The sequence below is a fragment of the Dendronephthya gigantea genome, unplaced genomic scaffold (genome assembly GCF_004324835.1).
Source record: "Dendronephthya gigantea isolate DGI-Jeju-01 unplaced genomic scaffold, DenGig_1.0 000003F, whole genome shotgun sequence".
NCBI classification, from domain to species: Eukaryota; Metazoa; Cnidaria; class Anthozoa; order Malacalcyonacea; family Nephtheidae; genus Dendronephthya; species Dendronephthya gigantea.
The window spans coordinates 4,320,369-4,335,953 of record NW_021163013.1 but is presented as its reverse complement, the minus strand read 5'-3'; the positions used below and the strand labels follow the sequence as shown (position 1 = coordinate 4,335,953).

General features: G+C 33.9%; 1 protein-coding gene across 1 annotated transcript; it reads right to left on the bottom strand.

Annotated features, from left to right (window-relative positions):
- Positions 1-305: 305 nt before the first annotated feature.
- LOC114541105 (C3 and PZP-like alpha-2-macroglobulin domain-containing protein 8) lies at positions 306-14,382 on the bottom strand. Its single transcript, XM_028561087.1, has 16 exons — positions 14,094-14,382; positions 7,591-7,795; positions 7,138-7,282; positions 6,949-7,001; positions 6,702-6,722; positions 6,373-6,424; positions 6,196-6,269; positions 5,296-5,335; positions 4,884-4,968; positions 4,365-4,461; positions 3,577-3,792; positions 2,835-3,020; positions 2,296-2,406; positions 1,892-1,969; positions 1,306-1,578; positions 306-482 (listed from the first exon to the last, which is right to left on the bottom strand). Exons 1-16 carry the CDS (start codon positions 14,147-14,149, stop codon positions 306-308), a joined length of 1,869 nt encoding a protein of 622 aa, XP_028416888.1. The 5' UTR covers positions 14,150-14,382.
- Positions 14,383-15,585: the final 1,203 nt, after the last annotated feature.

Below are 15,585 nucleotides of genomic sequence, written 5' to 3'. Positions count from 1 at the left end.
CTAAGATATCTTTAAAATTTTCCGTTTGTTGAAATTAAGAGCCTTTAATTTTATAGAGTGTTCTCCTGATCATGGATTTATCGACAAGGGAAACGATTAGTTCATTATCATATACATTAGGCTATACATGCACTTATATTTCTGACGCTTACGACAGACACTGATGCATTAGGGATCCATCAATGCCGTTGGTATCATCCGTCCTAATAATTTATATAATTGTTCCTATAGTATTTCCCACACAAACCCTCTTTATTAGTAGATAATATTTGGTCTAGATTATATAAATTATGGTTATGTTATAATTATGAATACTCAGCAGAATTAATCACCTCCTTTTTTGAAATTTCATCTGATTGTTTCAGGAATAAAACACTTTTATCCAGGGCAGAAATGGCCACACGCGAGCCAGGTTTGGCTTTCATAACAATTGTTGTTTTTTCCCCAGGCTTTTTCTCTTCGTCAACGAAATTCACATGCAACTAAAAATAAGGCAGCAGTTAATAACATGCAAGCAAACTCTGATCAATCCCTAAATTGCAGTAATTCTTAACAACAATTTTAATATATTGCTTTCATTGATTGGTATTAATAGACTCATTGTGCGTGAATTTCACATTTGAGCCAATCAAATCACAGGCAACACAGACAAGCACCGCAGGCGGACAGGGCCCATATGTGATAGCTAAAAATTAGGTTGCTCCTTGCCATCACACTCGGCTATATATCTACCTCTTTATTTTTGGAGAGTAGGCGTCTCTGAGAAAGGCGATAGTTACATGATATAATGCTATTAGGGTAGAATAGTTATTAAAAAACATGTAAACATTTTAGAACTCTCAATCCTTATGCATGCACAATACCCATATTTTGTCAGGAGAGCTACCCAGTATGATAGAAAAAATATCGCGTGTCTTCTGTGAGGGCGAAAAAAAGGTTAAAATAAACATATAGCAAAAAAAAACAATCATTTATTGCATCTCATGCAATAAAATGTCGTTTGCTTTTAATCAAAAGTGCGGGTGTGTTAACTACCAGAATGACTGTTGTTATTAATTTTAGTATTCTTTCGTCTGGGATACGCCTCCAAGATATCTTGCTATTGTTTTCAGAGTTCGCAATCATACGGCGTCTCCCTGACAACGGTTCCTTTTGGTTTATTTTTCTGTGTCATTCTCTTTTATAGCCCGAGGTCGAAACGTCGATAAATATTTTGTGTATATTGGCAATTTTTATTTCGTATTTCGTGCAAAGCTTTAAAACGCGCTCACACGTTTGGCCCAAAGCGGAATTTTTGTCAGGTACCTGATTCTCAAGTTTATCTTCCACGTCATAAACAATACTGTCACCGATAGTCTCCTTATCCATCTTGACAAAGTATACCAACATTCTGCAACTCGGAACCATTTCTTGAGTAACATTGAAGAAAAGTTCAAATTTATTCATTGATCTTCCAGCTATCCTTCTTCCGTTATACATAAATTGTCTATGATTACGATTCGAGGAATTTTTCAGAGTTTGCCAATCCTGTGTTCTCCAAGTAACGCCAGATAACAGCAGATTTCCTTTACACAAAATCTTTAAAACGATAAATAATGTAATGAGTCTGGTTACGCGTTTAGCAAAAAAATGAATAATAAGTTGATAATCTGAAGAATTGTGTGAGGAAGATTAATTCGAAGAATTGTGTGTTACAGTGAGTTCTGCCTAACATCAATATACTCCCATTAAACAATCCAGTGCCAAATTAGTTTAAATAACCATGTCGTGATCATATTAATGGTGATACATGGCTTAACAGCTTTTCTTCGAATAGTCATTATGTACGACGTTAAAATGTTCGTACCTCGTTTAAGTGAATGTTTTATAATTTAATATTTAATAACTATACTTTGTAAAAGAATGGAATATTTCTTCGCATGTTATCAGGGACAGTGTAAAAGACTTTCACAGATCCTTCGCTTCCAACCTGAAAGAAAACATTATATCATCCTAAAAAATACTAATAAAAGTTGAGAAAAAAATAGGTTAAAAGCATGCATTGCGGAGTACATATATATAAACTTAGTGTAAGCGGTTTGATAAAAAGCTGTAAATACACTACTGATCAACCGAAATAATAGCGCGTGCACACTATATGCGTAAGGCGACACGTTCTCTACTATGTGCTTATGCGCATATGAATATTTTACAGAATATGCGCAATATAAATTTGAAATATTATTATTATTATTATAACGATTGTCCATTTTCCTAGCTTGCCTATATAAATAGTTAATATTCCATTAAATTTACCTTCGCAGGTAAGCCGTGATGAGGTAAGACCAATTTCAAATAACACAAACTTGGAGAGTACCAAGAATTGGAAGTTTTTACTTTCAACAATTGGTCTGAGTTGTAGTTGGCCTAAATGTTTAAAAAATAGCCTAAAGTAAGGCTACAGGTAATAAATTTTAATTCCAACTTAAAAATGGAACATTTGCAGCAATACCACATATATCCAAATCTTATTTACGAAATATATTAATATATAAATATATAATGAGTTCATGAATAAATTGAACCTATATAAAGTGAACCTACAAAATTTTTCTCGACGAGATCCTTCTTGAAGTAACATATGTACGCAGCTCTACCCGCGGTTAATCGCCATTTTACAAAATAAAATTATTATAAATCATATATATCATCCAAGTCGATTTCACAACTATACGGACTCTGCATGCATGCAACTGCTCAAATTCAAACGCAAATTAATCCTTGTGAGGATTAATTAATTGTACTAAAATGTTACAAGATTTGATAGCTGCATTAGATTTGGATTATAGCATTACCGTAAAGGTGAGTGCCTTTGCGTAAGGCGACACGTTCTCTAGGGGGACAACAATCACACCGTTTGCCACAGAATACCACCTGCGGAATATTCTTCTTGATGTTTGAACATTGTGCTGACGTTCAGACACGTCAACTCGGACTGTCCCATCAGTTACAGGTGTCCCATCAAGGTATTTAATCTGGACCTAAAAACAAAAAAAAAGATTCTCGTGGACACCGTGGTGCGGATATTTTACGTATGTCACGTTTAGGGGTGACATAACGAGTTTCCCCCCCATTTTCTTTGATGTTGCTGTGAAAATATGGTCTTTGCCTGGTTCGTATATAAAACGAGATTATAGTTGGAAATACAAACGAAAACACTTAAAAAACATATTTAAATAAGTAATATTTATTCTACTTGAATGTTCAGGCTATAATTTAAAAAACATTAATTAGCTTTTGTAACGGTCTTTCACGACTTATTCTTCCGCCGATAGGAAGTGGATATATTTCTTCTGGATATTTGTCAAACAAGGCTTTGAAATGTTAATTATCACTGAAACCCTTCTTTAGATGTCACTTCGAATTCCCATAAGCAGAACATTTTTCTTTCGAGCAACCATATAAATAGCAGAAGATAACTTTGTTATTTCTGTTCGTGCTGATTCTTTTAAATTGTAAACGCTGGCTTTAAAGCATATATTCAACAACCCCCCAACTAAATCGCTACAAAGTTTATCTTAAAACAAAATCAACTACCTTAAATTTTATTGGAAAACCAGGTTTGAATTTCTGAGGAACATCAATTAGTGACATGGCTTTAGACTTCAACGCCATATTAGGACTTCGGGCTGTTTCTTTTATTTTAACCCCAGTAGAGATTTCGGTAAACATAGCAGTAATATGTAAATAATATCCAACAGGGGTATGTGAATTGATTAGTTCTTTAGCATCAATATGAACGCATCCTGTTATCTAAAAAATAAAACACATAAATATTAGCTACAGGTTTGACCATGAAAGCTTTAAAAATAGATATAGTAGAATAGTAAAAATAAATAGTAATTCACCTAGACACGTTTTGAAATTTTACTAAAAAGCGTCCTATAGATGGTAAGCAGGGGTGCCCATAAGTAACGGAGGGGGGAGGGTAACAAATTATATGTTTTTGACTTTTAAGTATTATAAATAACATAAACTAACTATTTTGTGCCGTTTTTGCTAACGTTTAACGATCTCCTATTTTTTTCCGGTCGGTCACGATTGTCATTGTTTCGTAATTTGCAGAATGACGTCACTGCCATAGTGTTCGTATTCAAAATGCGAACGAATTGTAGTAAGGCTTTTGTCACGAACTAGTGGCCATGATTGAGTGAATGCGCTCCAGTTAAAGGGGCTTTATATCCATGCAGTGGGGGGAACAAATATAATTATATACAGAGTAAATTCACTATATTATTACACCACGAAATAAGTGCGGTGTTAGTCAACTTATGCAATGCAACATGTTTGAGGTTTTAGCGCCTTCTTTTGCTACATGTACGTACATTTTTGGTTTCTTTCAAACAATTTTGTTCCACTTGGTTGTTCTTGAGACACAATGTTGTTTTCAGTCGACCAGTAAAAAATTTCCCGTAAGTATACCTTTATGAATCAAACGTCAGAAGAAAAAATGAAACTTTTAAATTGATAATATCCCAATTTTCGCGAGTTATAACCAAAAACGAATTACGAAAATGTTGGCATTATGAAAGTAGTTATCACAAAGGGGTTCCAGTTATACAGGGTTGTGGCCTGTGGGGGAAGTCAGGAGGTGGGAACCCGTGAGAAAAGGCTGGAGGAGGGGGGGGGTTGTGGGAGGAGATTGAGCGGGATGCGGGGGTCATGGGAGGACGGGAGAAGAATGAGGGACATTTCAGCGGTTTTAATAACTTTTGGTTCCTTTTTAAGCAAACTATAAAAAATCAGAACGCAAAAAAATTCTTAAGCTACTGCAATATTTGAACGTCAGAACCTACACACAATAAGTGTTTTCTGTAACAAGTACAATCCTAACCAAAAGTTACCTCGCACATATTGTAAAAACAATTTCCCGTTGATCCAATGCAAAGTATGCTGGTGGCTTTATGTCCAGTTCAAATTTAGGAAGAACTAAGTAAAGTAAAGTAAAGCAAAATTCTATTGGGCTTATAATAGATTTATAAATTATTTTGGAATGCTTTGTAGCTACTACCAGTGTCGAATCCAGTGGGTGATATAGAAGGTTGCAGAATAAATTACTACAGCCTATAATTTGAATCGCATTAGCAGACTTTAAAAAAATATTCTATATGTAAAAATATTCTATTCAAATCTATAACTAATAGCGTTGTTATTAAGGTGTTTAGAATTTAAAATTAAGCTATGTAATTTATTCTCCACACCCATAGATCCGTCACTGGTCGAATCGTTATTCACTGATTTCGGAAGTAAACTTACCATACTTGTCAATTTCGATAGCTTTTGTCACCGTCTTTCGCTAAATACCAAAATTCTTTTTTTAAAATATATCACTGAGATCATCAAATATCATGCTTTAAACTGCTGCCTGCTTATACGAAAATAATGTACGTACAAATTTTGCAGCAATTACATGCAGTACTGTCCCGAAATAACCTAACAAAAAGCGCGGTTAGCCTAGGTCAAACCTCGCTTCAAGTGATGTCAGACCGAGGTCGAACCGTGGTGAGAAAACTCGGTCTTACTGAGTAACTGACTCTGACAGAAAGAGTACTTCTTACCAAAATCAAGCCGGCTTTTGTTAGAATGCGTTATGATGAATTTACGATTTGAATGCCTGAACACTTCATTTTATAGTGTCATTCTTTACGTAATGAAAAGAAATGTTTCAACAAAAAAAACCTTTTACTTACACGGCTGTTGGAAATTAGAATCATCTCCCCCCCCCCCTACACACACTTTTCTGTTCATATTTTGAAAAATCTCAAAAGCGAGTGGGAGACTCGTCCTGGCGATGCCACTCCCTGAATTTGAATGCTTTTACCTAACTACATACTATGCTATTTCACCAGTGCATTAACCATGCATTCAAATTTTAACAAAAGATTAATTTCAATAAGGGGTTCTTTTTTGATATAGCCTAATTAAGACTTTATTTCCCTTATTGCGAAGGGTTTCCCAAAAACTCTTTGTTTTGGAGAATGCGATCTTTCATGCTGTATTTGCTTGCAAAATGTATGGTGGTACGTTTGATTACAATTAACGTACTTAATTCTGTACTGCGCAATATGTATCGACGCACATACATCAGTAATAATTTTTGAGAGCATGAACTTCTTGCATGCAAGTCCGTTATTAATATTTGCAACTTTATGATACCTCAAAGGTTACTTTGATAAGCCATTTACCCAGAACTGGCTCTTTTGACAGCTGAAGTTCCAAACTACCGACACCTAACAATTTTAATGATTTTTATGATATCATTATAGCCGCATTTCTTGATCAAAATATCATTTCGTTACCATTTCATTGCAACAAGTACAAAAGTAGTTTTACCGTCTTGTAGTTGAACATCGGTCCATTGCATAATCTTGGAACCACTTGGTTCCTGTGTGACAAGAAACACAGAGAATATTTTTGTTAGACTGTATTTCGTAAGTTAACGTAATAGATTTCTGCCAAAACAAAGGCACTTTACAGTCGATTTACGCTGCATTCACAGTCTTTAGCTACATTTGAAATTTTTGCTTTAGGGTTTCCCTCTCATCGCCGCTATGAATGTGTATTGTAACATTAATATTATATTATTAAACCAGGTATGGTCGTTATAACAACTCACTTATGCTAAGCGTCGATAATGTAAAAAATAAAGTAGGTATACATACCTGAATTATCACCGAGGAAACCTATTAAGACGAAAGAATAGAATGCAATGAATTTATTACTTCTAATCAATTTAGAAATTTTATTGCATGAAAGGGGGTTATTGAGATGGAAATTTTATATATATTTGAAACGATTCGTATGCATTGTCTATGGTGATTATGGGTTTCGAATATGAGTGCTGTAGTTTTAATATTTTTCATCCGTGTGGAAAATATCAATTATACGAGTTACGATTTCGTCGAATACCTTAGGTCCAGCGGGCCTCAGTTCAGCGTCCAAACAAATAATCAGAATGAACACTGAAATAAAAGAACGCTTAAATGATAAGATTACTTTTCATTTCTTTTTTTTCTTCCTAATTATCACCTCTCAGCTAATTGTATGAATTTTACAGATTGTATTCTCTCCAACGAAGAAGCAAGAATTCTGAAAAACCTTTTTGTCCAGGTTTATAAATTGGTTTATCGGTTTGAATGAAGACTTTCTTTAGCGGAGAAGCTTTGTACGAAACTGCTTTTCTCATTGTTTTAACTCCACACACTGTAGCTTCAACCTTTGCAAGAGATAATCCCTTAGGTACCTGAAAAAAAATCGGTGTCAAAAAACCGATTGCGATAACTACTTGGGAAAAATTTCGCTCGATCTGTATTCGCAGTGGCGTATGAAGCACAATAATCGGAGGGGGGGGGGTGCATATTCATATATTCATGTTCTGTCTGATTATCTTTACAGGCAGTTAAGAAGTGGCCTATTTTTTATACTTCAATTGGAAATTTTTTTTGTTTGATTTGATTTGAATTTCCTTCATTAAAACTTCACCACGGGCATATATCAATTTTGTTAAATGTGTTTTTTGCGGATTAGAATTTGGGCGACTATATTGCCAACCTGAAGCTCCAGTGTTCCGGCTTCATTTGGTTTAAAATGACTTCTAGCGCGCCTCCTGACGACATTGAATGATGAACCATACAGTCTGACCTCCACATCACAGGATAGAGTACCAAAAATATTTATTCCCAGCTTGACATTTTCACCAGCACGAAAAACTCTCGGAATTGTGATCAAATAATCACCATTACCTAACGCACCACTTCTGTAAAATAATAAATATTATATTGCGTCAAGCTGTTTGTCCCTGCCCAAAATACCATTTTAGACCCAGACCCCCTATATTCTGACAAATTTTAAAAGGGCTAATTATTTTGGCCTTTTCTAAAAAATCTGCGTCGTTTCTGGGTCGTTTTTGACGTCCACACGAAAACATGAAAACGATTTGAAACTATTTGTTCTCTTGTTTTTAAAAACACGTGGACGTAACCTGTACCATGAAGAGATTAATATTATCCGTTTTTAAATTTCTCCAGATTCGTATGGACGGAAGTATATGTCAAAGGCGGATTCTGCAGCGTTCTTCAAAGTGCTAAGTCAATAACTTAAAAAACCTGCTTACGACTTTTGATTGAAACCTATCAATCAATTAAGTAGATTTCAAGATTGCAGAGTCCTCAATTTTTATTGACACCCGTCAATAAATTATGCAAATGAGGTGAGTCTCCAAAATTGCAGAGTCAGCAACAGCGAATGCGAATGATCTGAGGGGCGCGTTTCTAAAATTATTTATGTTTTCTGATGTAGCAGGTTGCAAGGTTGAGCGTCGGCCTTTGGCCTGTGGTTTGATATTTTTATTTGACAAAATAAGAACTCTTTTCACATGCAGGAATTGGCCCTATGGGTTGGGGAAAAAACATTTTAGCTAAAAATGTTTCACTTGAGATATTATTTTTCTAAAAGTATACTAATAAAATAAGCTCAGGGTTTCTATCTTCTTTAATCTCTCTTTTATGTGTATAAATCAATGTTTTCTTAACGATAATGAATTGAATACATTTGATCTTGTTATATAGGTGCTGTGTATTTTAAATGTGATGGGTTTATTCCTAGTTACATGACTATAAATAAATGCAATGTTTCCCGCCAGTGAAACAAGTGAAAAATGATTGCTCTCTTTTTGTCACAACAAAGTAATTTTTTTTTTAATGAAATTGTTCTGTAACATGGATGTTTTTGTTCCTATATAACAAAACCCTTATTTTACATTACTTTGGGAGATAGTGAGTTTTGTTTTACTCTTTTAGACTCTTCGAGTCTTAATGTTTCCCTCGACTTCCTCTCGGGAAACATTGAGGTCCTTGGGAAAACAAAACTCACTATTTCCCTCAGGAGCATACAATTATTAAGTGTATGATAGCCAGCTCATGCACAGTTTAAGGCTTTTTCAAAATGTTTAAGTTTTGAGATTTTTCTATCAAGGTGTTCTTCAAGGTGTTCTTTCTCAATATATATATATATATATATAATATATATTATATATATATTATATTATATATATATAATATAATATATATATATATACAGGGTGTATAAAAAAAAATGTCCCAAATGTAAAAATTCCGTTTTTCAGGATATTTTGCAGAATTTGGCAATTTTTTCTGTTTCTAGAGATAGTTAAGACTTATCTGGTATACCTAGGCCAAGTTTGGTTTTTCATTAACAAAATTATGTTACCGGGGGGGGTGGTTCTTTTCCACTGATATTGAGAGGGCTTGCGCGCGAAAATGTGAAGCTGAAATTGAGATATTATTTAGATGTCTAAAAGTAGGAAAGCTTTTTAATAAACTGTCAAAGTTTCAGGAAAAATAATGCAAACTGGGAGCAACGCGCGACGCCTAAAGATGACAAATATTTCATTGCGCGCAGTGGATTAAATGCACCGTTGATTTTAGCATGACCGATCTCATACAAGGTGGGCAAATGAATAAATTAAAGCGAGAAACTGAACACAAAAACAAAGCGATTTATTCGTGATGTTAATCCTCAGCATGTCCACCATTTCATTCTAAGTAAACTGCGGCTTATCTGAGCATACTAAACACTGAACAGCGAACCATTTGTCTGCCCATTCGCCTAGATTTGCCGGTGGTAGCGTAGGCGATTTGCAAGAAAGAATTTCGAACGAAATGGATAATTTGAGGCAGGACAGACAAATGTTGTTCGCCGTTCAGTGTTTATCATGCTCAGACGAGCCGCAGTTTGCTTAGAAAGAAATGGTGGAAATGTTGAGGATTAACATCAAGAATAAAAATCTTGTTATTAAATCGCCTCGTCTTCTTGTTCAGTTTCTCGCTTTAATTTATTCATTTGCCCAGCCTTGCATGAGATCGGTCACGCTAAAATCAACGATGCATTTAATCCACTGCGCGCAATGAAATATTTGTCACTTTTAGCGGTCGCGCGTTGCTCCCAGTTTGCATTATTTTTCCTGAAACTTTGACAGTTTATTAAAAAGCTTTCCTATTTTTAGACAGCTAAATAATATCTCAATTTCAGCTTCACATTTTAGCGCGCAAGCCCTCTCAATATCAGTGGAAAGGAACCACCCCTCCGGTAACATCATTTTGTTAATGAAAAACCAAACTTGGCCTAGGTATACCAGATAAGTCTTAACTATCTCTAGGAACACAAAAAAATGCCAAATTCTGCAAAATATCCTGAAAAACGGAAATTTTACTTTTGGGACATTTTTTTTTATACACCCTGTATATATATATATATATATATATATATTTGTTTTTCTACACAAGTATGACCAACCGGGCAAGCAGAAAATTCTACTTGACCGCGGTGGGATAATTTGAGGCACCGCGGTCAAGTAGAATTTTCTGCTTGCCCGGTTGGTCATACTTGTGTAGAAAAACAAATACACCTTACACATATATATCCACAAGTGACACATGGCTCAATTAAGAGCAAAAGTACAAAATATATATATATATTATATATATATATATATATATATATATATATAATATATATATTAATATATATATATAATATATATATTATACACCCGTTTGCAAAAACGTTGGCCGCAGATAGATAGATAGATAGATACTCGAAGTCTAATTAGAATTGCATATGATGACATTTGCATGGGATTTCAATCACATTACACAACATATGCAATTCTAATTAGATTTCGGGTATCTATCTATATATCTATCTGCGGCCAACGTTTTTGCAAACGGGTGTATATATATATATATATATATATATATATATATATATATATATATATATATATATACACCCATTTGCAAAAACGTTGGCCGCAGATAGATATATAAATAGATACTCGAAATCTAATTAGAATTGCGTATGTTGTGTAATATTATAGCAATCACATGCAAGTGTAATCATGTGCAATTCTAATTAGACTTCGATATATATATACATATATATATACATATATATATATATATATATATATATATATATATATATATATATATATATATATATATATATATATATATATATATATATATAAATATATATAATATATATATATATATATATATTATATATATATATATATGTAATATAATATTATATATATATATATATATATATATATAGATATATATATATATATATATATATATATATATATATTTTTGTATAAACTTGGGCTAAAGGTAACGTCAACTCAAATCTCGCTGCCACCTTGTGCCAAGCTTTGTTATCACGTGTTATCCTGTGGTCAGAAATCACGGAACCCCATTATATACAAACGAGACAACTTTAAAAACAAAGTTTGTTGACTTTATCCCATTGCCATTTACGCAAAAATGACGTACAGTGATCACGTCTCACTAATTTCCCAAAGTTATTAGAGCCGATCAGCCTTATTCTATCCTGTCACCCCTTGCAAACACTATGCGTCATTAGCCAGCATGTACCAGCATGTGGAAGTCATTATCCGTGATTCACAGCATGATCAGATTAAAGGGAAGCAATTTTCACTTTAATAGGAGGACATGCAAAAACACACATATATATGAACATTTGCAGAATTAACTGCAAAACGACATTTAAGGACGAAACTCCGTAATGTCAATAACAGGTTAAGTAAAAATCACTGTCGTTTCCAACTTGGCCTTGTAGCTCTGACGGTATAGAGCATCGTCTAGAATAGCGAAGGTCGCGGGTTCGATTCCCACCGCGGTCAAGTAGAATTTCTTCTTGCCTGGTTGGCTATACTTATGAAGAGGAACATATAAAACACACAACCTACACACACATATATATATATATATATATATATATATATATATAAATATATATAATATATAATATATAATATATTATATATATATATAATATATAATATATAATATATATATATATATATAATATATATATATATATATATATATATATATATATATATATATATATATATATATATATATATATATATATATATATATACATTAGCGAGGTATTGCATTTAAGGGAGAATGAAGCACGGTATGAACTATGAAATTTTTACTAATATAATAAAATTAGCCTTATTCTAACCAGTCACCCCTTGCAAACACAATGCGTCATTAGCCAGCATGTGCAAGTCATTAGCTGTCATTCACAGCGTGATGAGATAAAAGGGAAGTAATTTTTATTTCTATAGGAAGACATGCAAGACCATCAGTTATGTGTTTATTATACTATACGTGCATTATCCAGTGTGAAAATGGAGAAAAATAGGACGAAGCCAAATTGAGAAACTAGCTACATCATTTGCTTTCCATACAGCGAAAATATACAATCCTTAAGGTTATTTCGAACTTAGGAAAATACTAATCGAAATTTTACATTGTCATGAAGTAGACTATAAAACGATATTCAATACCGACAATTCGCGTGTTTTTTTTTTTAAAAACTAAAATTCAGTATTCAAACATATACGGAAAATCAAAAAGAAGAATATTAAACATTCTAAAACACAAAAAACCCGATTTCGTTTAAATGCAAGACTGAAAAGCACAATTATAGATAAAAACGTGTGGTCAAAAAGTTATATTAACGTTGAATACAATGAAAAGGCTATCCAGCTGTTTTTTCTTTTATACTACGAGCAACCTGGGTCAAAATGAATTTCAAGCTAAATAAAATTATTATGAAGCTATAGGGTAGGCCTAAATATTTCATGCCTAGTAACACAAGAACAATTTTCTGAGAGGATGGGGTCAGAAAGCCGCACTATCCTCTAGGTTATTAGAGAAAGCAGTTGTTTGTTCAAGCTGTTTTAAAATGTAAGAAATCTTTCCAAATATGAAACCAAAAGTAAATTCCTACACTATAGTCTTTACATAGGTATACAAGGCAGTTAGTTAACAGAGCATATAGTTCTTTTTATTCGAACTATAAACATTTTAAATATCCTGCTCAAATTGTTTTCAACATGTACTGTACTTACTTAATAGTATATTTTACATGAATCATTACATGCCCAAGCGGTTTTTAACTCAGTCGAACTTTAATAAACTTTCAGCCTATGATAATGAATTAAGATTGAAACTGTCCATTTTTGTGCGCAATACTTGTTTTAGCTCTTTGAAATTAACCCTTCCTTTCATATCGATACAAAATTTTTCATTCAAACTCAGCGTTAAATTGTCAAGTGACCCTAAAATACCTATAGTTCTTGGTGTGCACGCGCAAGGCTTTATTAAATGAAGTGGCAGACGAATTCAACAGAATTTTAGGAAATAGCAAGTAGCTTCTTGAACCGGAAAATATATATTTTTCCCGCGTGACTATAATGCCTGTCTATAGCGTATACGTCTATAAAAACATATACAAACTGAAAGCGGATTCACGTTTTGATGCGATGAAGCCGAAGCGAATATATAACGATATATATATGAAACGTTTTAGTAATGCCGCGGACAAACTAAGATGCTGCTTAATCCCACTGGCTTCAGAAACGCTCCCTCCACAGCAATGAACAATATAGCGACAAGCAGTCAAGCAAATGGCCATTGGATCATTTGGATGGTTGGTGCCGACCATAAACACAAGGTTTTATTAAACATAATAATACCTGCTGATCTACTAAATTGAAGTGCTGATGATGGCATTGGCATACGCTTTCAACAGAGTTTCAGGAAAGAGCAAGTAGCTATTTGAACCGGAAAATAATTTATATATATATATTTAGCAAAGTATGCCTCCTACTTTTAAATAAAGTGGATTCACGTTTTGATTTGACGAAGCGATATAAAACCTTTCAGTAATGCAGGATATCGAATGAGACGCTGATACCTAAATTAAATTAGCGCTTTGAATATGTTTAAAGTAAGCTAGAAAGTTGTTAACTCATGTCCAATCGAACGCTTCAACGCTTTCACGTCGCAATTTAACCCATGCAAGTTTAACCATTGTATTATTCACACAATTAATTTAATACGACTAGTATTTAGCTTAATAACGATTATTAGTTCCATTCGATACGTTTTACTAAACGGAAAATGATGCAATCAATGACTCACCTTTCAGGAAAGGTTGAGAAAAGATGAAGAAAAAATGTCAATATAAATGATTTCATCGTTAACTTTTGCCCAACCTTTGCTGTTGAACCGTGAACAATAATCTGATCATGTTCTTAAATAAATGTAACTTTATATGCCTATTGTCACTAATAGAATAATCACGTCTCGCTAATTTCCCTTTTAACAGACAAAGTCATCAAAGCTGATTAACCCTGATTGTATAATGTATCCAGCCACCTTTTGCGAACACAATGCGTTATAAGCCACAAAGTTCACAGCATTGTAAGCATGTGTGGATTGATTAGCTTTTCCCCCGCTGCGAGTAAGCCAATTGAGAAGTAAATATTATTGTAGGACAGACAGAAATGTCCAGAAATAACCTAACGAAAACCGCTGTTGATCTTGGTCAAACCTTGGCCTATCATTTTTGCTAGGGCTGCTTTCCATATACCTGTTTTTTAAACGCACGTATACACGCACGTATAGTCGTATAATCTCAAGTCACACGCACGTAAAAGTCTAAATCCTTACCCTTGTCATAATTATTTTGAAAAAGCTAGGTGAATAAATCGAAATAACTTAGTTTTCCATATACTTTAGTATGCATTTGTTGACAAATGTGTTATGCATTTGTTGACACATGTATTGCATGTTAAGTGTAAGGAGTAACGAGTGTTTTTGCTTGTGCTTTAGCCTGAGAAAGTTTATAAACGAAAGCAGATGAGAGCAGTCGTGAAGTTTTGATCAAAAGGCAGAATTTGCGTACAGACCTTTAATTTTGATCTCCCAGAATATGCGTGTCGTCGTTTAGTTTTGATTGAGTATACAGAATATACATGCATTTTGATTTAACTTTGATGAGTACACAACATATGCATGTGCTGTCGTTTAGCTTCGATCGAGTACGCTTAGAAAGGGTACAAACAGACTGACACTGAAACAAAAAATACGTGGTCGCACATCACAAATGACAAATACCTGCCATGCAGCCATGCAGGGTGCCCATTTTAAAACGCACTATCATTACAGTTTTTTAACGTAACGTGTCGTATGCCAGAAAAGGGCATTGGCAGTTGACAGAACATATAGGTTGATTTTTTAATAGAACTAAAAACCAAAACACTGATTGTATAGTAAATATCCTGCTCAAATTGTTTTCCGTATTTAGTTTCACTTTACTTAGCCATATAGTACGTACAATTTCCTGTAATTTCATGCATGTTATATATTTATTACAGATTAATCTGAGATTAATTTTATGCTATAAACAATTGCGCATTCAAGCAAGGCGCACACGACGTGATTTTTCACTATGCCTCATAAGCCACAAAGTTCACTGCATGGTGAGATTAATGGGAATCGATTTTCACTTTGATAGGAAGCTGGCCTATTTTTGGCGCGAATAGACAACAGCTGTGGACATTAGCATTTCTCCCGCTGGGAGGGAGTCAGGGAGTTCGCATTTTGTGAATTAGGAGTCAATATTGCGCTA